We start from the raw sequence: 26,230 nt of genomic DNA on the forward strand, positions 1-26,230 counted from the left end.
TGGGTCCTTCCTATAATATATAGAAAATAGGTCTTACATGATTGTGAGAAAAGGTGTATGTGCACCGAGTGTACCTAATAATTTATCTATGCATTTTCATTATGATTCCCTTTATTTCTCTAACTTTACCTAAACCATAAGAATATTTCTAATAAAATGACATTCTCCGTGAAGAAATTATTATAAACACTTAAAATATTTACTCATTCATTCACATAAATAAAAGGTAGACCTTATATTTAACATTATCAATAATTAAAAAAAAAAAAAGAAAACAAATATTTTAAATTGACAATTTGCAATTAAATGACATATTAAAACAATTTAATTTATTCTCTATATTATAAGAAAAATTTATATTTTTATAAGAGAACACTATTTTAATTTGCTTAGAAAATATGCTATTATATTATGATATATCAGATATAGTTGAGTTGATAAGTAAAATTAATTGTGAGTTCAAAAAAAAAAATCAAATAAAATAAAGTGTTTTCTAAAATAACAAAATTAATTACAGACAATATAACATTTAATTAAGATTTCATGTGTAATTATTTTAATGATTGAATTTGAAAATTATTTTTTCAAATAGTCTTATGTCAATAATCATCATTTTCTTTAAATACTCGTAAATGGGCAATTCTCCTTTTTTTTCTTATACCTTTCAAGGTTTCTCTTGTTTCTAGAATGGATGATGAATGTGTTTGGACTTTGGAGCTAGAAGAAGAATGGAAGTAGCGGTACCTGGTTTCTTATAGCGGTATAGGAAATTTGTGCGCGTACAAAGAATGAAAAATGTGTTATTCACTCTGCACATTCTAATCATACATCATTTGCAGTTTAACATCTTAAATCATTTGAGCTTTTAAACAATAACAATAAAAAAAAAAAATTTAATATTCTAAAAAAAAAAAGTTGTTGCGTGTTTAAGACAATTCAAGGACATATGACATTTAATCAAGTAACTAACCGACTAACATTTCGTTTTGTTTAAGAAAAAAAAAAAAAAAAAGTGAGAATCAGACAGAAATGTAAAATCGTAGCCCATAGATTCGAGTTTGTGTTCACTCAAAGAAAAGGCGTATAGAAAGAATTAGTACGGACCCCTTACGTGAAGTGAGTACGTCAGTCATCCCACGTGACTTGTCACTTGCCTCGTGGCCCCATTGCGGTTCCTGAAAAATTCAAATTGGATGGATGATGGTGATTTCACTTCTTCAGTGTTTACACATACAGTGAGGCTGTACAAAAAAGAAAAAAAGAGTATTTTTGAAATTTAAATTAAAATTACCTCCATGCTTAATCCAATTTAACACGAATGCTGAGAGAACAAGATTAAGAATGACTGAATGAGGTGATTTTTAATCTATAACTGTGAAGAAGAGTGATGAACTGATAATGCATGGAGAATATAGAATGGAGATGGGAATGTAGAAAGAAGGCAAAGATAACCATGATTGGATGGACAAAGAAAAAGTAATCGAGAGCAAGAGAGGAATGTGATAGATTGGAGAAACAAAATTAGTTTCTTATAAGGACACCATGCGATAGGGTAGAGCCGTAGAAAATGGAAGTGAATCAAGGAACGCCTTCAAAAGCTAGCTATGCAATAAGAGCATACTTATTTTGATACTATATTATAAATTTAAATTAAATGAATAAAAGTGAATAAATAGGTAAAATAAAAATTCATAAAACATGAGATAAATTTATTCAAACAATTAATCATTATTAAAATAGTTAATATTTAAAACTAACCTATTAATTAGTTAATTCTTTAAAGCCTTTTTTTTTTCTCCGAAATGAAATTCTTGAATTGAATAAATTTTTTATAAAAATAATTAAAAAATCAATTTAAATAAATTTTAAATTTTAATTATGATCGAAATTTACTCGCCCTTACTCATGCTTTCTGAACCGCGTCTACACTAATTTTTTTTTTATCCCCCAAAACTGCGTCCATACTCATGCTTGTGTTTTATTTACTTGGCGAAAGATATATGGCCCACCTCGGTTCTCTGACCGGCTTACGGTATAAAATTCCCGTGGCATAGGGCAACTGGACAAATGCTTAGAAAATGAAAAGAAAACTTCAATAAAAATTAAAATTCAAAGAAAATTTCTCACAAAAAAAAAAAGGTCCAAGCGCATTTGAAGCGCGTGAACAATGCGTCAAAGATGTTGTATGGAACAATGGGAGGAGAGGGTGGGGGTCCTGGGGGAGAAAATGAAAAATAGTGAGAGAACAACTATATTTTTACGTAAATTATAATTAAGTTTTTAAAGTTTAATAAAACCTATAACTCTATTTAATTTGATCCTTAAATATAATTTCGTTAATAAATTAATTTTTATCATTAATTACTTTTTAATTTAAAATAATTTAATTTTAAAATTTTATTTTATTAAAAAAATTATTTTTAAAATTTTATATTTTTAAATATTTTATATTTAAATAATTATAAATATAAAAAATGTCGTATTTTATAAGATATAATTATTTAAATATATAATAAATAATTACTTAAATATAAAATTTAGATATAAATTATTTTATTAATAAAATAAATTTCCCAAAATTAAATTGTTTTACGTTTATTTAAAGCAATTAACAGATTAATAGTTAATTTAAGCAGTTAAAATAAATCTGTTAACAAATTTTTAATTTACGCTATTTTTAAGGAATAATTTTAAAATTATATTATGTAATTTGGCATTTAACTATTTAAAGGGTAATTTTTTTTATCAATATAATATTATGGGATTTATCTAGTTATAATTTTTATTATTTTTCCTTAATAATAACTTAACATTATAAAATTTACTTGAGTGTGATGCTCCTTGTTACATTAGTTTTTTGTAAACAAAGTGAAGAGATAATGTAATAGAATTAAATTTTATAATATTACAATATTATTTTGATAAAAATTTATTATCTTTAAATATCAGTGTGTGGAAACGTATTAAATCTTTTTAAAAGTTTGCCTTTATTTTAAATTTTATTTTTTGATTGAAGGGAAAATCCTTCCACTCTCCATAGATCGAATAAAAGAGGAGAAATTACTAAATGCTTAATTTATTTTTTCATCCCATAATTTATTAATATAAATTCGTTATTTTAATAAAAATATATTAATAATGAATTAAGTTTTTTTTTTATTTTATATAATTACTTTTTTACAAATATTTATTATATGTAATAAAAAAAGTAAAATTAAAAAATATTTAATATTTTATTTTTTAAATGAGACAAATAATTTAAAAAAAAAATTTAAACGATGGAGTTAAATTTATTTCTTATTGCCGAATGTGGAACTTATGCCAAGGCGTTTGGTGTCCATCTCTCTGGGTGACAACTAGAAACAAAATTTCTAAAGGGGCCGCGTTCTTTGGTGGGTCCAGTTACCCAAAAATTCAAATTTGACACAAGGTTGAAGTTATAACTTTTAGGTGCGTGTGTTACTTGTTATTGATATACAAAACCATCTGTTCATCTTTGATTTTTGTTGGAAGTACTGATATATAAAAGAAAATCTTGTCTTCCCAACTTTGTGATTCCAACCTAAGCTCACTATTCTAAGAAAATCTGGTTTAATTATAAATTTAGAGTAATTTAAATTTTAATTTATTAATCCAACCGATAGATTAATTTCAGATTTAATAATATTAATAAATAACATACAATATATGTATAAAAAATTAATTATCCTTTAAATATCAGTGCCTGAAATTATATTATACCTTTTAAAAATTTGCCTTATTTTTTAATTTTATTATTTGGTTGAAGGGAAAATTCCCTCCACTCTTCATAGATCCCAAAAAAAAAAAATTATTTATTTCAATGTGGGAGAATTAAGGGGAAAACTATTAAATGCTTATTTTACACTTTTTCTTTCCATATTTATTAATATAAATTCTTTTTAAATAACTAATTAATGAAGACTTCCCATTTTCTTTAAATTTTAATCGCTGAAGATTTTTCATTTTATAACACAAAGGAATTTGTAAAAAAAAAAAAAAAGAAAATAAAGGAAATTCATGTTATTTCCTCTCTAATTTCCTTTCTTCCTTCCTTCCAGACAGAGCATAATTCTTGGGTCAGGAGGATATTTCACGCGCTTGTTAAGCCTTCCGGCTTCCAGAACGTTAGACCGTTGAAAACCCAATAGCATCCTTACCTTTCGCCCCACTCCAAGTCGACACTTTCCCTTCTTTCCCAGCTCCATAAATGCCACAATCTATCCCATCTCTCAGGCAAACAAATCAAACGCAAAGAAATTTCAATTATTTACAGCTTTCACGATGCATAAGAGTCCTTCAGGATCACTGGGCCCAGGCGGGCTTGACCTGAGCCAGGTCTTCTTCAAGCCTATCCACAACACTGCTGCGCCTTCCCCCACCAAGCGCCATACCAAAATCTCCGTCATTGGCACCGGCAATGTGGGGATGGCAATAGCCCAAACCATCCTCACCCAAGACTTAGCCGACGAGCTGGCTCTCGTCGACGCCAAGGCCGACAAGCTCCGCGGTGAGATGCTCGACCTCCAGCACGCGGCTGCCTTCCTCCCCCGCACGAAAATCCAGGCTTCCACTGATTATTCCGTCACTGTCGGATCCGATCTCTGTATCGTCACTGCTGGGGCGCGCCAGATCCCGGGAGAGTCTAGGCTGAACCTGCTGCAGAGGAACGTGAACCTGTTTGAAAAGATCATCCCTCCGCTTGCCAAGTACTCGCCCGATTCCATTTTGATGATTGTTTCCAATCCGGTTGATGTTTTGACTTATATCGCGTGGAAGCTCTCTGGGTTCCCATCGAATCGTGTGATCGGATCGGGTACAAACTTGGACAGTTCAAGGTTTCGGTTCTTGATCGCGGACCATCTCGATGTTAACGCCCAGGACGTGCAGGTGAGGGAGGCGACAATGTTTTCTTCGTGCTTTTTGCGTGTTTATTATGTCAAATATGCTTTTAGTATTATGAAGCAGAGGCAGAGCGGACATTGGCTAATGCTTGTATAATTTTTACAGGCCTACATTGTTGGTGAACACGGTGATAGTTCAGTGGCGTTATGGTCCAGCATAAGTGTTGGGGGAGTGCCAATACTGACCTTCTTAGATAAGCAGCAAATTGCCTACGAGAAGGAGACTCTGGAGAACATTCACAAAGCAGTTGTGGACAGTGCATATGAAGTTATTAGTCTCAAGGGCTACACTTCTTGGGCAATTGGCTACTCTGCTGCTAACTTGGCTCGCTCCATACTTAGAGATCAGAGAAAAATCCACCCTGTTTCAGTCCTTGCAAAGGGTTTCTACGGCATTGATGGTGGGGATGTCTTCTTGAGCTTGCCATCACAGCTGGGTAGAGGCGGAGTCTTGGGGGTCACCAATGTGCATTTGACGGAGGAAGAGGCACAGCGACTCAGAGAATCGGCTAAGACCCTCCTGGAGGTGCAAAGCCAATTGGGAATATGAGTCTATGGACTTTGCAAGTTACAATGTTGCATTTCGTAGGGAGTCTGCAGGCTAGCCTAGTCTTTTTTTTCCCCTTCATTATCCTCCATTTAGAAGATCATATGAAATGTCTCACTTGTCAACTGCGAGCCTAATCTGATTTTATTTTTGAATTTTGTACTTCCGAATTTGCAAAAAAAAAAACTTTTGCTTTTTTCGTCTTCCTGGTTTTTATATGAAATCCAGTATAAATTTACTTCAAGACTAAATTCAAATGAAACGGTGCCTGGCTTTTTGACATGTACAAAAGGGTACCTGTAGAGCATAATGCTAACTGAAAATGTGCACGGCTTCTGGGCTGCACGACAATGCACATCTACTTTTGTTTCAGGGAGATGAGATTAATGCCCTGTTCTAAAACACTCATTCTAAAGAGATTATTGCCCTGTTCTGAAACACTCGTTCTAAAGAGATTAGTGTCTTGTTCTCAAACAATCGTTCTAATGTAATTCAGTTTCCTTTTTCCTTTTCCTCGAAAAAGATTAGAATATTTTTTAATAAAATGCCTAAGACAGTCCCCAACTATGAATTTAATGAAAACATGTAACAAATGGAATTATTGAAATCAATGGCCGAAATAGGTGGATTATATTATAATTATACTTATACGAACTAATGCTGTCCCTCTAATTGGATTAATGTTGCTCCTTATCCCAGCCTAAATTATTTTTTTTTAACTCATTTAATTCTTTTTAATAATCTTATCTTCACTTATTTTATTATTCAAATTTAAAATTAAATAAATATTTAAGTCTATCAAAGTAAAAACTCATCAAAATAATAAATAATAATTGCCAATATGCTTAGCATATTTGTCCTGAGTGTAAAAATTTTTAAGCCAACTATTTTCTGATGTCAATAGATTTCATTATTCACAAAGGCAGAGTGCAAATATCAACAAAAAAAATTCGTCCTGCTCGTTCAACGAGAATTGGCTATCATATACAGGGGTCATCGTGGTCCTCTCCTAGATTTGAGAAAATCTCGACAAAGTTGCTCATCAGCTTTGATGGCAGAAGTGGTTTGCAATTGAGAGGAAATTCTTGAACGTTATATTTTATAACTGATGTAGCGGACAAGATGATTTTTATGAGAAATAGATGCCATTGTTCGTAGAATGAAGCAAAGTATGTTATTTATTCGTGGGACTCTGTTAAGTTTGTTGTCTAGAGATCTGCTAATCAAGCAGCTGGCCGAGCTCCCAAAGCTTCGGGTCGCTTGTGATTGGGCTTGTCTGACTAGGCAAATCCATAAAAGGCCCTTTGGAGCTTGTAATTGGGCTAGGCCTTTTTTTGATCCATTTGTTGGCAGTCGTCCCGATCGCACTAGCTCGCCTCAATGGTCACATAACTTGAGTTTCAGAGCTAGGCTTCAGAAATCATCAGTGTCAAAGGAGTGATTGGTTATACAAAAGAGGAAGATCTGAGAAAAACCCCAGAAAAAGAAAATGGCAGGGAGATTGAGCAACGTGGCATCACGGATCATGGGAGGAAACGGTGTCGTTGGTCGCTCCGTCGCGTCCTCTCTTCGTCTTCGCTCCGGCATGGGTCTCCCCGTCGGCAAACACATTGTCCCTGACAAACCTGTCAGTATTTACATAATCTTATTCATAAAACCCCCGTGTCTACACTTCTTTTCTTTTGCCAAAATTTTGAAAGCATCGAAAATAAACTATTAAATCCCTAGAATCAATTTGTTTGTTTTCTGTGCTTCAGCTTCCAGTGAATGATGAACTGGTTTGGGACAACGGAACTCCGTTTCCTGAACCTTGTATCGATCGCATTGCCGATACCGTTGGAAAGGTAACAATGACCAATTTATAAAGATGTAATTCTTTTGATTATCTGATTTTCTAGGATTTAACTCGTAATTTTTTGGGTGGCGTTAACAGTATGAGGCGTTGGCTTGGATGTGTGGAGGTTTGGGCTTTTTCGCGACACTGGGACTGTTAGCCGTGTGGAATGACAAAGCTTCTAGGATACCATATGTAAGGCAAACAACTTCTATCTTATTTGCTTGTGCATCACAATGTGATTTTTTCTTTGTTCTAATGAAAAGGCTTGGTTTTATTTGCTTGTGCATCACAATGTGATTTTTTCCGTTATAGTGAAAAGGGCTTGGTTTTGGTAAGAAATGGAATTGGTGTTGTTGCAATTTTGGTGGAAGGGGGCCATTTTGTCAACATAAAAAATGAATATGGTTTGAGTTTCTATTTGATAAACATTGTATGATGAAACTCCACTTCAATCCAGTTTTAATACCATTTTTAATACCATTATATTGATGAAGATGCATCAGTTCCTTACATGCCATTCTCATTGCGTTGAGTTTATGAATAGCCTGTTTTTTTATTTCAAACCATTAATTTTAATCTCGAAACTTAATGACTGATTTCTTCTCAACCAACCTTTTCCAAATAAGTTGGTTTTTAATCTTCATTTTCAGTACAAGCAAGGGTAGGTGGCATTTCTTTTTTTATGCATTGCCATTTCTATTTGTTATATTTAATGAAAAAATGTGATGAATTGTTTAAAGGCATATCATATGTTACAATTGTTAAATTAGACAGTCTCTCATAGCAATATTAGTTGCTATATTGAATTTCTTTAATGCAAAAATTATTAGAAGTTTATGAGGCCTTCGATCTCTCTGGAAGTGAATTTTGACTAAATTTGATCAGAATGGGACAATTGTTGTCTAAAATTAGGATCCAAACAATAATGCAATACTATTCCTCTGGTGGGGATAAGTTTTTTATCATGATGCATGATATTGTTGTCTTTGAGATGGGTCTCATTACAAAAATTGATGAAGGGGAATATCATGGTTAAACAATATACTCATCCTAGCATAGTTATTAAAGGTGTGCCTGAGGTACGCCTCAGACTCAAGGCTTACCAGGCTTGAACCTTAGCGCCTTATGCGCTTAAGTGTGCGCCTTTATTCCAGGCATAAAGTTCTAGAAAGGCATGCATTTTTTTTTCCATCTTTAGCGAGCACATTCATTGGCAAAAAGGACTATCATTTAAACTCAAATCAGCAAACTCAATTCAAGATATATGCCAAAGAAAAAAAATGAAAAGTATTACATTTATTTGACTTTTATGAATTTTTAAAATCTTTTACTTTGTGCCTCACCTTGCTCAGGCGCGCCCTGCACTTTGCGCTTAGGCTTTAGGACTCCTCGGCGCCTTAGTGCGCCTTGAGCCTTTAATAACTATACATCCCAGGGAATACAATCCCTGTTTGTGGGAGGAATGCCACTGTATTGTCACTGTAGCAAACCAATTTCCTTAATTCTTATTGCACGAAGTCTTATTAAAGGTTTTTGCACCGTAGTGCAGTTCTGTAGGTATCTCTATGTGTGTCAAATATCTGTACTCCCTATTTCATTTTTCCATTCCTTTGCTTTATTTGGAGTTATGACTCTGAAATCATTTCCCTTTTTTCTTTTGGGATGGGTTGGGAATTTAGGAAAATGGAAAAGGGAGTGTTGCTGAGTTTCTTCTTTTTTTTTTTTTTTGGTTTTTTCAATTCATGTATTTCTGATTGCATTTGAGACTGATATTAGTCTAGCTGCATACCTGCCATTTGTTAGAGATAGTTTTGTTTAAGTTTAAACATTTAGCTGATACTGATAACATGTATATCTAATGTGTTCGGTTATGCCTTCCTTTTTTTTAGTGCCCTTAATTCTGGAAGTTGAGAACATGCTCTCATCTAGTTGTTCTACAACATTTAACATTTTCTGAATTTGTTGACCAGACACCAAAGGTATATCCATATGACAACTTGCGGGTGGAGCTTGGTGGAGAACCCTAGGCTAATCTTTATGCAAGAAATTGTATGGTTACTGTTGTTTCAGATACGTTTCTGCTTTTGTTCATCTCTTTGCTGTCGGAATTTTGAACAGTTAAGAAAATAATGGTTGTAGCTGACATTAATCTCTTGAAACAAATAGCTTGATACGGTTTTGTTTAAATCTGATTCCCAAAACAAATATGGTGATTCTCTTTCACCGTTAATTCTTCTGCAGTGTAGGAAAACGAATTTGTTGTGTGTTCTTAGATAAATCCGGCCTCCAAACACAAAAACAATTGAAGCATTATAAAATGGCACTTCCCACAAACATGGGTTTGTGGATGTTGCTGAATCTCTAATCTCTAGTTATCTTTCCAATTCTTGGGTTGTTAGTTGTTACTGAGCTAGAGCTGCTGAATCTCTAATTTCTAGTTTTCTTTCCAATTCTTGGGTTATGTTGTTATTGGGGATTTAATCTATCTGTGCGTGCTCCTTTCTTGCGTGTTTGGATGCTTAAAATTTTGTGGAAGAGAAATTAAAGGGGAGGAATGAAGAGAAATTAAAGAAAAATAAAGAGAAGGAAAAATATTATTTTTTTATATTATTTGAATAAATTATTATAATAAATTTCTTTCTTAAAAGAAAATATGGGAAATAATGTTCATTCTTCTTCATTTTTCATCAATTTAGACAGAAGTGTTTTGGGTTAAATTTAATAAGTTGAGAAATGTAATCATTTTTTCTCTATTTAAGTTCAAACAAAAGAATTTAGAGAAATTAATATTTTTTTTTTCTCTTCTTTTTATTTATAAATGTGGATTTAATCTTGGGCTTTTTACTTGTGGATTCATGGGTAAGAGGTCTAGGGCCTGTTCTAATTGCTTCGTGAATGCCTGATGATCTATTGGGTTTTGTTTGGCTCATAGAATTAGACGTTATTAAAATAATTATTTCAGGATAAATAGTATATAAAAATAATTATTTGATGAAATAAGCATATTCAAATTTTGTTGAAATGTGTAGTAATCATTATGTAGGTTGTTATTTTTTTTTAAATTGTGCAATACAAATTTTGTATCATTGAAAAATAATTATTTTAATTGCTATTACATTCCCTTTTTTTTTTTTTTTTTCAAATTTCATTTTGTGATTCAAATAAAACATATATTAACAGTTATAATGTTAACGGATGGGCAAGATAGTTGTTTGATTAGGCTGTTCTGGATGTAATACTCTCAATGATTCCTTAACTATTCAAAAAATATATAAATTTAGTTTATAAAATTTCCAATATCACTTTCTCATTGTAAAATTAATTTATCCCATATCATCTCTTATTGTAAAATTCTCCTTTTATGAGAGCTTTTAGTGTATATATGGAGTATATATAGTACATTTTCTAAATATAAGTGACAATTTTCTCAACTATCACCACCTCATTATAATGATCATTATTATTATATTTAAAAAATTAATTAAATGCATTTTCTAACATATAATTACAATCTCTTTAGTAATACAGAAAGGGCTAAGCATTAATATTTTTTTTCTGAAGCAAAAAGTAAAATCTAAATATATTAAATATCTAATTAGGAAAAAAAATAACTGTTTTCTACTGAAAAAAAAAATCTTTATCTTTTATCTTTAGCTTTTTAATGAGTAGTGCTTTACATTTTATTTATTTATTTTTGGATAAGCAAAACATTATAGATCTTTATTAGTACAATAAAAATATTAGAGCTATGCATTAAAAATCTAGTAAATAATAATAATAATAATAATAATTAAGGATTGCAATTAATTAGGAAGTTTTTCAACGTGCCATGTGAAAATGTAAAACTATATATTCGTTCTGATAAGATAAATACTTGCCAATAATCCCACAAGTTCAAGCTTGTGGATTTTGTGGCAATATACATATAGAGGTTCAGATTTAAGGCAATAATTTAGATGCACTTCCAACGCTAATTAACATTCGACATATTCAAAATAGAATCATCTTTTAGGAAAGCCAGTTGTGCCCACACTGCAATAATATATCCTAGCCTTGCGCATGGGTCACGTTCGAGACTTTTAGAACTGAAGCAAGGCAGGCCGTGCCTAATCCACCTCTATAAATGCTCTTAAGCCACTCCATTTCTTATCACCCTTCTAACACAACAAAGCTCATATCTCAAAAACAATCCAAGAATTTTGGGATATACGTCTTTGCGAAATGGCTTCAAGAGCTGTAGCCTCCTTTGTCTTGCTTCTCTCCCTTAACCTCCTCTCCTTCAGTATGGCGAGCGCCGCCACTTGCCCCGTGGATGCCCTCAAGTTCAAAGTGCGTCAATGTGTTGGGGCCCGTTAAGATCTCCCCGGATGCCCCTTGCTGCAGCATCATTGCTAATCTTGTTGATCTTGAAGCTGCTATTTGCCTTTGCACTGCCATTAGAGCTAATGTCTTGGGCATTAACCTCAACGTTCCCGTCGATTTGAGCTTGTTCCTCAACAACTGCGGCAAGAGTTCCAGAAGGATTCAAGTGTCCATAAGCTCATTCTGTTTAATTTCTTTTCAGCTTCGGGATTTTTCTTAATTTGGCATATTCCATAACCGTGGAGGTTACTGTAATTGTTTTGTTGCATCTTGAGAGGGCTTCATGCTTTCTTCCTCAACACCTGTGTTCTTTTATCGAATCATCCATTTTGTTTTAATTGAATTCAAATAAAACTGTTATTTATTTTATTTTATTTATTATTTTTATGAAGAGAGACATTATTTGAAAAAAAAAAAAAATCAACTAAGGCTCTTCGGGGAAACTGTGAACCGAGAGGAAGCAGAGTATAAGAAAATGGACCTTATAATATAGAAATTGGAAATCCCCTATGAACACAATTTAGTACGTATATGTTGCTGGAATCATATTAATATTGACCATAGCTTTTATTATTATTATTTTTTTTTGAAAAAGCAAATAATTTTATTAAGGCTTGCCACTAAGAAAATGCAGGGAATTATTTTCAATCGCAAATTTCTGAGTCCGGCGAGCGAATTCATTAGGATTTCCCTTCTGCTTTAATTAATCTCCAGTTAATTTCATTGTTTATAACCATGGTTTAATTTGATGGCCCTGCATCGCTACCACAGGGTAATTGTCAGGATTAATTTAATTAATAGTAAAATACTAGATTTCCAGTTGGTTTAGCAGCTTACACAAGCTGATTCTCCGTCCCTCTAAATAAGCTTGAAGTCCATCGTTAATTCCATTTCTTGTGCTATGCATCATCTTCCAAATGTCAACTTCAAACATGTTCTTAGGGAAGCAAATTTGGTGGTGGACGCTCTAGCTAAGCTGGGCCTGATCATCAGAGGACTTTATTGCATGGTTTTAATCTTGCTGTCTGTAATTGTTCTTTTGGTCTGTTTTCTCTAGTTTTGTATTGGTTTGATTCTGTCTCTGGTTTTCTGGCTTGGTTTGTTTTTGTTTGTCTCTAGTTTTGGTTGTTGTTCTCTAGTCAAATTTTTTCACTTTGCATGCTATATCCTTAGGTGTAGGTGTATTGAGGTAATCGATCAGGTCACTTTTTTAGATGGATGTGTCCATACTAAGTTTTTTTCTGAAATTTTTATTAATAAATTTTTTTTTTATAAAAAAATAATAAAATATTGATTTAAACCTATATTAGTAAATTTAATTAGTTAATACATCTTATGTAATTGTGAATGATACCTTTTTTGCCTTTCATCGTGTCATGCAATAATTTTCTTTTTTAATTGCAGCCTCAATGAACTTGGGCTACACATTGAAGGTACCTTCTTCCTTCCAAAAGTTCACACGACAATTCTATGAAATAATTGCTAGTTTTAGTATTAATCGTGCTTTACCACTTTGACATTACCCGAATCAAGAGCAGATTCACTTAAAACATTTTATTATTTTTTAAATACCATAAATAATTATCAATAATCCCACGAACTAGAGCTAATAATAATTAAACACAGAAAATGGAATTTTTTTTTTTATAGAAAAAATGGGTCTCAAAAAGTGGAAGCTCGTGGCATCATTCGGTGCCTTAATATTTCGTATCCAATAATTAATGTGATCATGTTCTCTAACATTCAAGATTTTGAGCTATAGCATCTCATATCCTTCCGTAATGCTATATTTTGCCCAATAATGCTATGGCGACATGCCCACTAGGGTTCGATTTAAGGATTTTAATCCCATGCTGTGCTTAATCTGCATCCATAAAATCCCCAACCCACTTCACCATTTCATTCATCGTTCTCTCATTTAAGTTTATATCTCAAAAACCATCCAAGAATTTGGCCCAATTTTTGAGAAACGGCTTCAAGAACTGTAGCTTCAATTGCCTTCCTCCTCTCCCTCAATCTCCTCTTCTTCAGTATGGTGAGGCTGCCACTTGCCCGTCGGTGCCATAAAGTTCAAAGTATGCGCTAATGTGTTGGGGCTTATTAAGATCCCACCAGATGCCGCTTGCTGTGGTCTCATTGCTAATCTTGTTGACCTCGAAGCTGCTCTTTGCCTTCCCACCGCCATCAGAGCTAATGTCTTGGGCATTAACCTCAATGTTCCGTGAATTTGAGCTCGTTGCTCAACAACTGCGGCAAAAAGGTTCCAGAAGGATTCAAGTGTCCATAAGTCGGTTCTTCTCCTGGCGTGTTACTGTGTTTCAGCTTTGGGATGTTTCTCATAATTTGGAATTTGCTATAAGCAGTAGTAATATGATGGGGCGAATCCGCAAGTATACGGGTCGTCTCAAGTAATAGAGTGACGAATCAAGTATCGTTCCCACAAGGATTTGCTGTTTGAGTACCAAACTATGAATGAAGCGATTATTTGGACTAATGATTAATGAATAAATGGTAAATGTAAATGAGCAAGGTAAATTGATTAATCTAATTGAAATGGGTAAAGAGCAAACAAATAAATTCTAGATCTAGTTTGTAATTAAACTAAATTAACAATGGATAATTCAAATCAAAGTCTAATTATGTTAAAAGTGATTCCAGAGTTGGAGGTTTATGCATAAATTAATTTAGATTTTTCTTGGGCATTCCAATTTTTAGGGAAAAATAGAGTTTGAAGGTGATTAATTCTAAATTCCTTTGATATTTTTTTCAAGCAAACCAAAGTGTGTTCTAAAATAACCAAGCTTACTTTCGTATGTTATTTGATTACTCTAAAACCCATTAAGTTTTGTAACCAATCATTAATTCCTCTTAAAATCGTAGTTTATTTCTAAATCTAATTGATTTTAAGTTCCAATCCTTGATTATTTATCAATGACTTTCACCTTTCGATCCTTCAATCAAAGATTAACACAATACCCAATGGGTACTAATATTAGGTAAGTAAATCAAGCACACAAGGAAGGAATCAAAACTCGTGTTTACGTAAAATAAGGAAATACCCAGTCTAAATCTACAAATTAATCTAAAACATATTTCCCAACTCTAAAATCTAAAGAGTTTACTCACTCATGATGGTATTTACAAGAAAGTTTGATGGAAAAGTAAAGAAAAATATGATAAGAGGACTAAAATAGAAAAACTCAGGTAGAAGAACCCAAAACTCTAGTTTCTGGAGCTCCAAAAATGGTTTCTGGAGCTCCTCCCTAGAAAATGGCGGCTCCTCCTCTCTCTATTATATTTTCTTTCTTTTTTTATTTCTCCTTCCTTTCCTCTTATGGCAAAAACTAGGAAATGATGAATTTATATCGTCCCAAAAAGTTGCCGTAAAAGTAAATAAGAGCCAAGGAGTGGATAGGAAATGAGGTGTAAAATTATCCAAGTCAGCAGCATTATTCACGTTCTGGGCAGTCTGCTTAGGGTACGACTTAACCCTAAGTAGCTTCTGAGCAAATTTCAGCTTCTGGTCGCACTGTCTGCTTAAGGTTAAGCAGACCCTTAATAAATCTCGGCAGACTGGAATAAAATGGGTTTTCTTTCTGCTCATGCATGACTTCTAGCTTGATCTGTGCTATACCTTAAGCACTGCCGCTTTACCCTAAGCAGGATCTCAAGCAATTCTCGGCAGGTTGTGGAGTGAAAGCTTGAATATGTAGGATTTAAGTTGTGCTTGACTTTCAGCTTGAACAGGCCTAAGGTTAAGCTTATATGACATACCTAAGCAACATCATAAGCAAAGTCTTAAGCAAATTTCGGCTAACTTGCTCTTTCAAAGCTTGATTTCTTCAACTTTCCTTCATGCTTAAAGAATTCCCAGTTTCTTCAAATCACTTCCTAATGCACTCATTGATCTTCGATTTGCCACAAAATCCTATAAAAAACAACAAAATTACAAAAATCAAATATAAAGTATCTAAAGTTAACAAATAAGCTAAAATAAAGCTAAAAACATAAAATATACTAAAATATAAGGGCAAAATGGATGCAAAACTACCCTAAAATGCCTATATGAAATAAGTGTAATAAATTCCCCCAAACTCAAACCTTTGTTTGTCCTCAAGCAAATTAAAACAATTAATGCAATTTGGGGTTCCTTACCTTAAATTTATGAAAATTACTTATCCAAACTCTCAAGCTTACTTTTAACCACCAACAAACCATATACCCACTTTCAAGGTACAAAGAGTTTAATCCTCACCAAAGTTATCACCGCTTAGCCCTTGGGTCAATTATCCATATCATCAAGCCCAAACCAATCAATCACAAAGAATAATTATGCCTAAATAGACTATAGGGTAATCCACAAACTAAAGTGTCTCTAATAATGATGGAAGTAAATGAATGGATTAATGATATCACAATCACATAGGCAATTCTCCTATTCCAATCTCCACTAATGTAGCAAAATACCATCAAAAGATCAAAAGGACTTTCAAGGGTTGTAACGGGGCCAAGGGGGTGATAATGTGGCTAACAAGGAATGGATAAAGGTAACAAAATATGAGAATAAGCAAATTATTAAAAGATCAAGACACACAAATTTTTTTTTTATTTTTTTATTTTTTTTATTTTTTGGAATCAAATGAGAGAAGGAACTTTACAACTATTCACCAATACTAGCATATAATTTTGAAGTTTTCAGAGGGACTACATAAATAACATTGACTTTAAATTATAATTGTCTCTTTCAATTCATCCCCAAACTCATTTCTTTGTGTACTTGGATGGTGAATTACTTTACATACCATAATTGAATTTGCTAGCCTTTTTATTTTAGTCACTTCTCCCAACTAATTGTTATATATATTTATTTATTTATTATTATTTTTATGTGAATCATTCACTCAAAGAATTATTCTCATGGAGGGTAGGTAAGTGTTTGGGTTTATGGCTAGGCATTGATGTGGGTTCCAAAGGAATAAGGGAGATAAATGTAGGCTCAAATTGGTTCAAAAGGGAAATTTTAAAGTGAGGTTGGCTAAGGCTAAAATATGGGTTTAAAATTCAAAGAATGCCTAGATCATTTCTTTTTCAAGTGTATGCTATGATTTCGCCTTGAAAGGTTTAGAAAGATTATTCTAGGATTGGTGAGACATTAATTAGCTACTTCTTACCCTAGAGTTTTCTCTAAGCACTCAAAGTCAATGCAATTGATTGGGTGGCCCTTGGCTAAGAAGATATAAACTAAAGCAAGAATCTAATAACTTTGCACCTATCTAGAACTTTCAATCCATCAAACCCTTCTAAAAGTAAGCTTAATTGCTCTTCAAAGCAACTCTCAATCCTCTAAGGACAAGGTAAAAATTTATTTTTATAATATGCATGATCCTAAAATGAATGCATAAATCAAATTAAAATTAAGTGTAATCTATATGAAAACTATATGCAAATGTATGTGTATGAGTATAGACATGTGTGTGGTTTATGTATAAGTGTATGAATTATCTATATATGGATGAATGAATAAAAATTTTAAAGAATTTTTTTTTAAAAAAATTTTGCCCTCATCCCCAAACTCAAATGAAACATTGTCCTCAATGTCTAAAATGAATGCAAAGATGGGCAAAATTGTGTGAACTAATCAATTAAGGAAATATATACAATTGGGGATTAAATCAATATAAGCTCAAGAATTCCAAAATTAGCTCAAAATGATATTAACAATGAAGCGTTAGAGAGAAAAATGTGAAAAAGTATCCCAAATGTATGAATTTACACTGCTTAAGAAATTGCTTAAGACTTTGCTTAAGGTTAAGCGAGATCTGCATAAGGTTAGGCAAGATCTTAAGCTCTGGGAACATGCTAAGAAAAATATAGAAATAACTGTGAGTGATTCAGTACCTCATGATAAAATAAAACAGATTTGGCTGAAGGTAAAATGTGCCACTCATTAATATCCACAAAATTAGAACTGAATAAAGGAGAAAATGCAAAGATAATGTGTACTAAAATGGAAAATAGGAGTATGCAGAAAAGAACTAGATTTACTACTGCAAAATCATACAGGATAATAAAATAGGAGAGAATAAGCTAAAGAAAATATGTAAGTGTGAGCACACCCAGAAAATAAGATAAATCACATATGTTACCGAAGTTTGAAGTTTAACAAACAAAAGATAAAATGAAACCAAAGACTAAAGCAAACACAAGAACAAATATAGAAATAGAAACTTGTTAAACTAAATAAACTACTGCTACTGCTATCAAGGCTTTGTTGCTGCGTCAGGTTCTGCAGTAGTCTCATTGTAATCTAAGCTTCAGAAGCAGTTTCCAAATTTTCTGTGAGTTCTTTCATTTCCTGGAGCATGTCTTGGCCCCAATGATATAAATTGTTATAAGATTGGGCCAATTTGTTGTAGAGCTCCAACATTTGAAGTTGTTGCTGCTGCTGCTGCTTCTTTTTAAGAGATCAAAATCTCTTTTTAAGTTTTTTTTCTAGCTTCTTCTTTTGATTGACCTGTTGCTGACCCATGGTATCAATTTTAACTTCTAAGCTCTTCAAGGTTGTAAGTATATCTATGGTGTCAGTTGAGGGAACAGATGGTTGGAAAGTGAAGCTGGCTACTTTGGATTCCAAGGATCTTAGGAGGGACAAAATATCTGTTGAAAACTGCGAGGCAGTGGCTGTTTGAGGTTCTGCTGGTGCAAAGGTATTTGGTTCTACAAGACATCGCATCAAGATGTCTTTGTAAAAAAACATAAGTATGTCCTACTTTCTCACAAAGATCCATGTGTAGCAACATTGTGCTGTCCATAAATGATTCACCAGACACTGGCAGTAGCTTATATAGACTAGCATCAAAGCTAAATGAATTGGCTATGGCAGTTATATAGCCTCCAAAAACTATGCTACCTTTGGTATGCCTTGTGACAGTTTAGTGCCAATGAGTAGCTAGGAAATGGGCTGTGCTAACTTGTTTTCTCTCCTTGATGCACCACAAGAAAAATAAGTCTTCAGCACCTACAATGCTGTTACTGTGTCCCCTTCCTAAAACAGTGTAAGAGATAAATCTATGGAGGTATTTCAACTCATGATCGACTATCCTAGAGGCTTTTGTTGTCCTCTGTCTGTAATAACCCCCATAAGGTGCAATTTCTTTCCAAAACTGAATAGGGTCATAAATGGTTTGTTGCCAATCAATACTTTTATAGCCTGAACTTTGAAAACCAATAATTTCACTCATAAAATCCATGTCTAACTCCCTATCAATGCCAGCACATCGAAAACAGATCACATCTTTATGCTCAGGTACTGTTGGTTTGAAATTCAGCCCTAAGGAACTCAAAAATTCCAAGGTCAAATCCTTGTACACTGGTTCCCTAATCGTAGCAAACTTAGTCCAGTTGACAGCATCTAAGTAAGCAAATACAGAGTCATAAATGCCTAACTCTTTTAAAATCTGCTCATCCATATATTTGTTTGCCAAAATAGGCTTAGAAGCTAAACTCTCATAAGCATTTTTCATATCCATATCTTTAAAAGCCCAAGGTAATGGAGAAAATACCTCCTCTATATCATTGGCAGATGACGCAGGTGCTGCTGGAGCAGTGGCAGGCTGGGGAGAGTTTAAGAATGACTGAGATACAGGGATTTGAACCACTGGTGATGAAATTTGCGATGAGGACCTAGTTCTATTACTGACTAGTTTAGAGGGAAGTTGAGGTGGAGAGTTTAAGTCCAAAGGAATAGAGGGGTTTCCTTTTCTTTTTCTGACAGTGGCTTTCTTGGGTCTACCCGCAGCCATTTTGGTTTTACCTTTAGATTTGGTTTGAGTTGGCGCGGGTTCAGACATTGGTTCTTGAAACTGAGTTTCGAAAATGGGTGTTTCATTTTGTGGCGCATTTTGTGGCGAAAGGGGGGTCGGCAGAATGAGGGTTGGTGTTTGGTTTTGGGGTAGTGGTGGTGTTTGCGGTGGTCGATTGAGGTAGTGGTGGACTGGGACTGGGGTTAGGGTTCGCAGAAAATGAGGATGGAGTAGCCATTTTCAATTTAACAGAGCGTTTGGATTTTCTGGGTTTGTGGGTGGACCACATCTTGGTTCACCATTTAATGAAGAGAAATAAACTCTTCAGCTTCCCTAGAAATGCTAGAAAAAATGGTGGTGGGGGGGGGGGGGGTGGTAGGCGTAGTGCTTTGGTTTATCGGAAGTGAGGGCGAGGGCTTCATAAAAAAAAATGGCGAAAATTTTGGGGCATTTTAAAATGTAGGGCAGACATCTGGTAATTTGGATTATGCTTGGGGTTAAGCAGAATTTTGTTTAGGGTTCAGCAGAATTTGCATAGGGTACAGCTTAGTAAGCAACATCATCAGCAAGTTTCGGCATGTTTTGAAAAAATTTATGGTTTTACTTACCAAAAATAGTCCAAATGATATGGAATGCTATCATGACCCTCAGCAATTACCAAATACACACAAACACCATAAAATTGAGGAATTTAAGCTCATCATCTCTTAGAACTCATCAAACATAACATAACCATGAAGGGATTTGAAAGGCAAACAACTTAAATTAAGCATGGATTGTAATTACCTTTCTGCAAACCCAACGAAATGGTTTGATTTCCAAGCTTATACCCAAAGCACATTTTCAGCAGCATTTGAGACAAGTTTCAGACATTCAAAAATTGCAGAAAAGACATAGAAATTGACTTCTTAAGCAGCATGAACAGTAGCGTGAACAGTAACAAAAATTAGCAGACTACAAAAACTAGCAGCAATTCAAACAAAAACATGCAAATTCTAACAGACTACAAAAACTATATATATACACTAAAAGGTAAAACTTAACAAACACTATTTTTGCACTTTAATAAAGCTCACATCAGTCCTAAATATCAAAATTGATCCTCATTTAAGTTGCATTTCACAAAATTTACACAAGACACAAAATTAAACATGTGCTATCAAGTAGATTGCAATATCAGCAATTTAGCACAAGTTTAAAGGTGTTGCTGTTCACAGGTACTGGATAAAGTGCAGAATTTTGCTTATACTTGCTCCCTTTCAATTCTTTCTTTTTGCTACATGTGTTAATTTGCCCAATCTTCATGAATGACCTACAAAAGATAAACAAATGTCACTTTTGAGTTTAATGAGGGTAAAAGCTGAAAATGAAATGAAATAGAAGATTAATAAACTATAAAAGGATACGCTTGGGTTGCCTCCCAAGAAACGCTTGTTTAAGGTCTTAAGCTTGACCTGCCACTCCAAATCACCTAAATATCCCCAATTGGGGAACCAAGCCATGAAACCTCTACAACCTTTTGTGTGGGTTCTCCAATGATATAATGCTTTAATCTCTGCCCATTAACCTTGAAAGTCCCTGAGGTTTCATTCCCTATCTCAACAGCTCCATAGGGGTATACCTTTATAACAGTGTAAGGCCCTGACCATCTTGACTTTAATTTTCCGGGAAATAACCTTAAACTAGAATTATATAAGAGAACAATATCCCCTTCCTGAAATTCTTTCCTCCTAATATGCTTATCATGCCATCTCTTAGTTCTTTCCTTGTAAAGCTTGGCATTTTCATAAGCATCCAATCTAAGTTCCTCAAGTTCATTTAGTTGCAGCATTCTTTTTTCTCCTGCAGTTTTTAAGTCAAAATTTAGTGTCCTTATGGCCCAATATGCTCTATGCTCCAACTCCAAAGGTAAATGACAAGCTTTCCCATAAACCAATCTAAACGGGGTGGTGCCAATAGGAGTTTTAAAAGCTGTTCTATAGGCCCAAAGAGCATCATCTAACTTTAGTGACCAATCTTTCCTTGAACTATTCACTGTTTTCTCAAGAATTCTTTTCAACTCTCTATTTGAGATCTCTACTTGACCACTAGTTTGTGGATGGTAGGGTGTTGCAACCTTATGCATTACTCCATATTTTTGTAATAATCTCTCAAATTGATGGTTGCAAAAATGAGAACCTCCATCACTCACAATGGCACGTGGAGTTCCAAATCTTGTAAAAATGAACTTTTTAAGGAATTTAATCACAACTCTAACATCATTAGTTGGAGAAGGTATAGCTTCAACCCATTTGCTCACATAATCTACCCCAACTAAAATGTATTTGTGTCCAAAGGACGATGGAAAAGGTCCCATGAAATCAATGCCCCACACATCAAATAGTTCGACTTCCAATATATTTTGGAGGGGCATTTCATCTCTCTTCGAGATATTACCCATCCTTTGATACCTATCACATGCATTTACAAACTTTCTCACATCTTTAAACATATGTGGCCAAAAGGACCCTGCTTGAAGAACTTTTTTTGCAATCTTTGTCACACTCATATGACCCCCATAAAGTGAAGAATGGCAATCTTTAATAACATTCCCTATCTCCTCATCAGCTAAACATCTTTTAATCAACCCATCTCCACATCTCTTGAACAAAAATGGCTCTTCCCAATCGTAATCCTTCACATCAAAAAGAAATTTCTTCTTTTGCTGCCATGTTAGGTCAGGTGGAAGGATTCCACACGCCAGATAGTTCACGAAATCTGCATACCAAGGGGTTTTTGCATTCCTGATTACTAATAGTTGCTCATCAGGAAAATAATCATCTATTGGGGGCTCTTTTCCCAAATTATCTCCTTGTTCTTGCTTCAATCTAGACAGATGATTTGCTACCACATTTTCTACTCCTTTCTTGTCTTTAATTTCCAAGTCAAACTCTTGAAGGAGTAGCACCCACCTTATTAACCTAGGTTTGGCCTCTTTTTTCTGAAGGAGATATTTGATAGCTGCATGATCTGTGTATACTATTACCTTAGACCCCATAAGATAGGACCTGAATTTATCTACTGCGAATACCACTGCCAAAAACTCTTTCTCTGTGGTAGAGTAATTTATTTGAGCATCATCTAAGGTTCTACTTGCATAGTATATTGCATACACCTTCTTATCTCTCCTTTGTCCCAAAACAGCCCCAATGGCATAATCGCTAGCATCGCACATTAACTTAAAAGGTAATGACCAATCGGGTGGCTGCATAATAGGAGCAGATATCAAAGCTTCCTTTATCCTGCAAAAAGCTTTCATACAATTAGTGTCAAAATGAAATTCCACATCTTTACTTAATAAATTGGTAAGAGGCTTAGAAATCTTAGAGAAATCCTTGATGAATCTCCTATAAAATCCGACATGCCCCAAGAAACTCCTCACTCCCTTCACGGATGTTGGGGGTGGCATTTTCTCAATAATTTCTACCTTTGCTTTATCCACCTCAATACCCCTGTTTAACACAAGATGTCCCAAAATAATTCCTTCTTGTACCATAAAATGGCACTTTTCCCAATTCAAAACTAAATTGAACTCTTCACATCTCTGCAAAACCTTAGACAAGTTAGATAAGCATTCATCGAAAAATTTACCATACACAGAAAAATCATCCATGAACACTTCCATAATACCCTCAATCATGTCAGAAAATATGGACATCATACATCTTTGAAATGTAGCAGGGACATTACGTAGTCCAAATGGCATCCTTCGATATGCAAAGGTACCATAAGGACATGTGAAGGTAGTTTTATCCTGATCATCTAGGTGAATAGGGATCTGAAAGAACCCTGAATAGCCATCCAAATAGCAAAAATAAGAATGATGAGCTAGTCTCTCAAGCATCTGATCTATAAATGGTAATGGAAAATGGTCCTTTCTAGTTGCATTATTCAACTTCTTATAGTCTATACACATTCTCCATCCAGTTACAGTCCTTGTAGGTATTAGTTCATCATTTTCATTTTTCACTACTGTGATGCCCCCTTTTTTGGGTACAACATGAACTGGACTTACCCAATTCTTAGAAAGCAGGTAAATGATACCTGTATCAAGCAATTTCAAGATTTCCTTTTTCACAACCTCTTTTATATTTGGATTCAATCTCCTCTGTGACTCTCGAGAGGCTTTATGATTATTTTCCAACAAAATTCTATGCATGCACACAGAAGGATGTATTCCTTTAATATCATCAATTGTATAACCGATTATCCTTCTATGCTTTCTAAGAACTCTTAATAATTTTTCAACTTCACAATCATTCAGTTTAGCACTAACAATTACAGGATATGTAAAATTTTGACCTAGAAAAGCATACCTGAGATTTGTTGGAAGAGGTTTCAACTCTACCTTCGGTGCTTCACTTTTTTCAAGCTTTGATGATGAAGTTGTATCTTGCTTCAAATCCCCAATCTTCTCAATATCAGCCATAGGCAAAGGTGGATTTCCTTTCAAGATTGTAGCATATTCTGCAGCTTTTTCGATTTCATTCCCTTTTTTGATGTTAAAAACCAAACAAGCTTCTAAGGGATCTTCAGGATGTTGCTTTTTGAGCACTTCTCTGACCTCTTCATCTATCACATCAATTCTCAAGCATGAATTTGAATCATCTTTCTTTTTCATTGCTTGAAACAAATTAAATTCAACTTTTTCTTCCCCAACTTCTAATGTAAGCCTTCCATTTTTTACATCAATCACAGCTCCAGCAGTAGCAAGGAAAGGTCTACCAAGAATAATAGGAATGTGTACATCCTCCTCCATCTCCAATACCACAAAATCCACTGGTATGAAAAATTTTCCAACTTTCAGAGGAACATTCTCAATTACCCCAATTGGAAATTTAATAGACCTATCTGCTAACTGTAGTGAAATGGTAGTAGGCTTCATTTCTCCAATCTTCACTTTCTCATAGATAGACAATGGCATTAGACTAACACTGGCTCCAAGATCACATAAAGCCTTATCTATACTGATATCCCCAATGTGACATGGTATGGAAAACTTCCAGGATCTTTCAATTTGGGTGGAAGCTTATTTTGCAAAATAGCGCTGCTTTCTTCTATGAGAGCTACGGTCTCAAATTCCTCCAATTTCTTCTTGTTAGATAAAATCTCCTTCAAAAATTTAGCATATGAAGGCATTTGTGCTAAGGCATCAGTGAAAGGAATAGTCACATGCAAAGACTTCAATACTTCCAAAAACTTCCCAAATTGTTTATCCAATTTCGCTTTCTGGAACCTTTGTGGGAATGGTAAAGGTGGCATGTAGGCTTTAGGTGCTATATATTTAGGTTCTTCCTCTTTGCTCTCCCTCTCCTTACTTCCTTTTTCTTCCACTGAATTTTCTTTCTCAGCTTCAATTCTAACTTCAACTTCAGTTTGTTCATCTCTTTCTCTGTTTTTCTCTTCTTCAATTTTCTCTTCAATCTTTTTATTTCCATTCTCCAATATTTTTCCACTTCTCAATGTAATAGCCTTGTAATGCTCCCTTGAATTTTCTAGTTGGCTAGGGAGCTTCCCAAATGCTTTGTTATTTGAAGAGCTAGCTTGTTGAGCTATTTGATTCTCTAACATCTTGTTGTGTGTTGCCATTTGATCTACTTTAGATGCTAATTGAGAAATCATATCTTGTTGACTTTGATGGCTCACAAGTAGAGTATCAATCGTAGCTTCTAATCTAGCTGTCTTGTCTCGTTGTGCTTGTTGTGGTAGAGGTGGAGCAGGTGCATTTTGAGATTTAGGAATTCCAGGAGGAGGACCTCTATTCTGCTGAAAATTCTGATGTTGTCCTTGTCTACCTCCCCAAGAAAAATTGGGGTGGTTTCTCCATGCTGGATCATAAGTTGCAGAAAATGAGTTACCACCTGGTCTTTGATTGTAGTTCCCCACATAATCCACTTGCTCACTTGAAAAATCTTGATTAAGTGCAGAAAAATCAGCTGCACAATTGACATTTGCAGCTCCAACTTCTGCTGAATTACTAGAACCTCCAGCTGAAGAATCTACTTTCATGCTTAGCTTGTCCATTTTCCTTGTCAAAGCATCAAACTTAGCATTAATCATATTCATGGCATCAAGCTCAAACATACCAGTTGGTTTCTTGATCTCATTCCTCTCACAACTCCATTGGTAGTTGTTATAAGCAATTTTATCAAGAGCAGAAAAAGCTTTATCTTCAGATTTCTCCATAAGATCACCTCCAGAAGATGCATCAATTGTACTTCTAGAGCTGGTGAAACTCCATTGTAAAAGTGTTGAACAAGCATCCACTTAGGAATCCCATGACGTGGACATCTACTTTGCAAATCCTTGTACCTCTCCTATGCTTCATACAAGCTCTCATCATCTCTAGGTTTGAAAGAAGTCAGCTCATTTCTTAGCTTAGCTGTCTTGCTTGGTGGAAAATATTGAGCTAAAAATGCTTGAGAAAGTTCATCCCATGTTGTGATAGAACCTGATGGCAAAGAATGTAACTACTCTCTAGCTCGGTCCTTCAAAGAAAAAGGAAATAATCTGAGTCAAATTGCATCATCAGAAACTCCATTTATCTTCAACATATCACTGATCTCAAGAAAGTGTGCCAGATGCACATGTGGACTTTCACTTGGATTTCCTCCAAATTGTGGTTGTTGTACCATCTGACAGAGTGCAGGTTTCAGTTCAAAATTATTAGCTTCTACTCTTGGTCTTGTGATACTTGGCATGAAATCCCAAATGTTAGGAT

General features: G+C 34.3%; 2 protein-coding genes, 1 non-coding gene and 1 pseudogene across 3 annotated transcripts; all 4 read left to right on the plus strand.

The window, feature by feature from the left end:
• Window positions 1–4,200: 4,200 nt before the first annotated feature.
• Window positions 4,201–5,672, plus strand: LOC110650349 (L-lactate dehydrogenase B). Its single transcript, XM_021805290.2, has 2 exons — window positions 4,201–4,908; window positions 5,029–5,672. Exons 1-2 carry the CDS (start codon window positions 4,303–4,305, stop codon window positions 5,470–5,472), a joined length of 1,050 nt encoding a protein of 349 aa, XP_021660982.1. The 5' UTR covers window positions 4,201–4,302; the 3' UTR covers window positions 5,473–5,672.
• A 1,122-nt stretch (window positions 5,673–6,794) lies between these two features.
• LOC110650348 (NADH dehydrogenase [ubiquinone] 1 beta subcomplex subunit 8, mitochondrial) lies at window positions 6,795–9,493 on the plus strand. Its single transcript, XM_021805289.2, has 4 exons — window positions 6,795–7,096; window positions 7,227–7,313; window positions 7,403–7,498; window positions 9,277–9,493. Exons 1-4 carry the CDS (start codon window positions 6,959–6,961, stop codon window positions 9,331–9,333), a joined length of 378 nt encoding a protein of 125 aa, XP_021660981.1. The 5' UTR covers window positions 6,795–6,958; the 3' UTR covers window positions 9,334–9,493.
• A 1,721-nt stretch (window positions 9,494–11,214) lies between these two features.
• On the plus strand, window positions 11,215–11,905 carry LOC110650353 (14 kDa proline-rich protein DC2.15-like; annotated as a pseudogene).
• A 13,877-nt stretch (window positions 11,906–25,782) lies between these two features.
• Window positions 25,783–25,889, plus strand: LOC131175063 (small nucleolar RNA R71). Its single transcript, XR_009145223.1, has one exon. It is a non-coding gene; the product is annotated as a small nucleolar RNA R71 (small nucleolar RNA).
• The last annotated feature ends 341 nt before the right edge of the window (window positions 25,890–26,230 follow it).

This window comes from Hevea brasiliensis, chromosome 16 (assembly GCF_030052815.1).
Source record: "Hevea brasiliensis isolate MT/VB/25A 57/8 chromosome 16, ASM3005281v1, whole genome shotgun sequence".
In the NCBI taxonomy this organism is placed as follows: domain Eukaryota; kingdom Viridiplantae; phylum Streptophyta; class Magnoliopsida; order Malpighiales; family Euphorbiaceae; genus Hevea; species Hevea brasiliensis.

Coding starts and splice junctions, on each gene's coding strand:
- LOC110650349 (XM_021805290.2), top strand. CDS start 4,303: ATGCATAAGAGTCCTTCAGGATCACTGGGCCCAGGCGGGCTTGACCTG. Junction 4,909..5,028: donor TTAACGCCCAGGACGTGCAG/GTGAGGGAGGCG, acceptor TAATTTTTACAG/GCCTACATTGTTGGTGAACA.
- LOC110650348 (XM_021805289.2), top strand. CDS start 6,959: ATGGCAGGGAGATTGAGCAACGTGGCATCACGGATCATGGGAGGAAAC. Junction 7,097..7,226: donor ACATTGTCCCTGACAAACCT/GTCAGTATTTAC, acceptor TCTGTGCTTCAG/CTTCCAGTGAATGATGAACT. Junction 7,499..9,276: donor AAGCTTCTAGGATACCATAT/GTAAGGCAAACA, acceptor TTTGTTGACCAG/ACACCAAAGGTATATCCATA.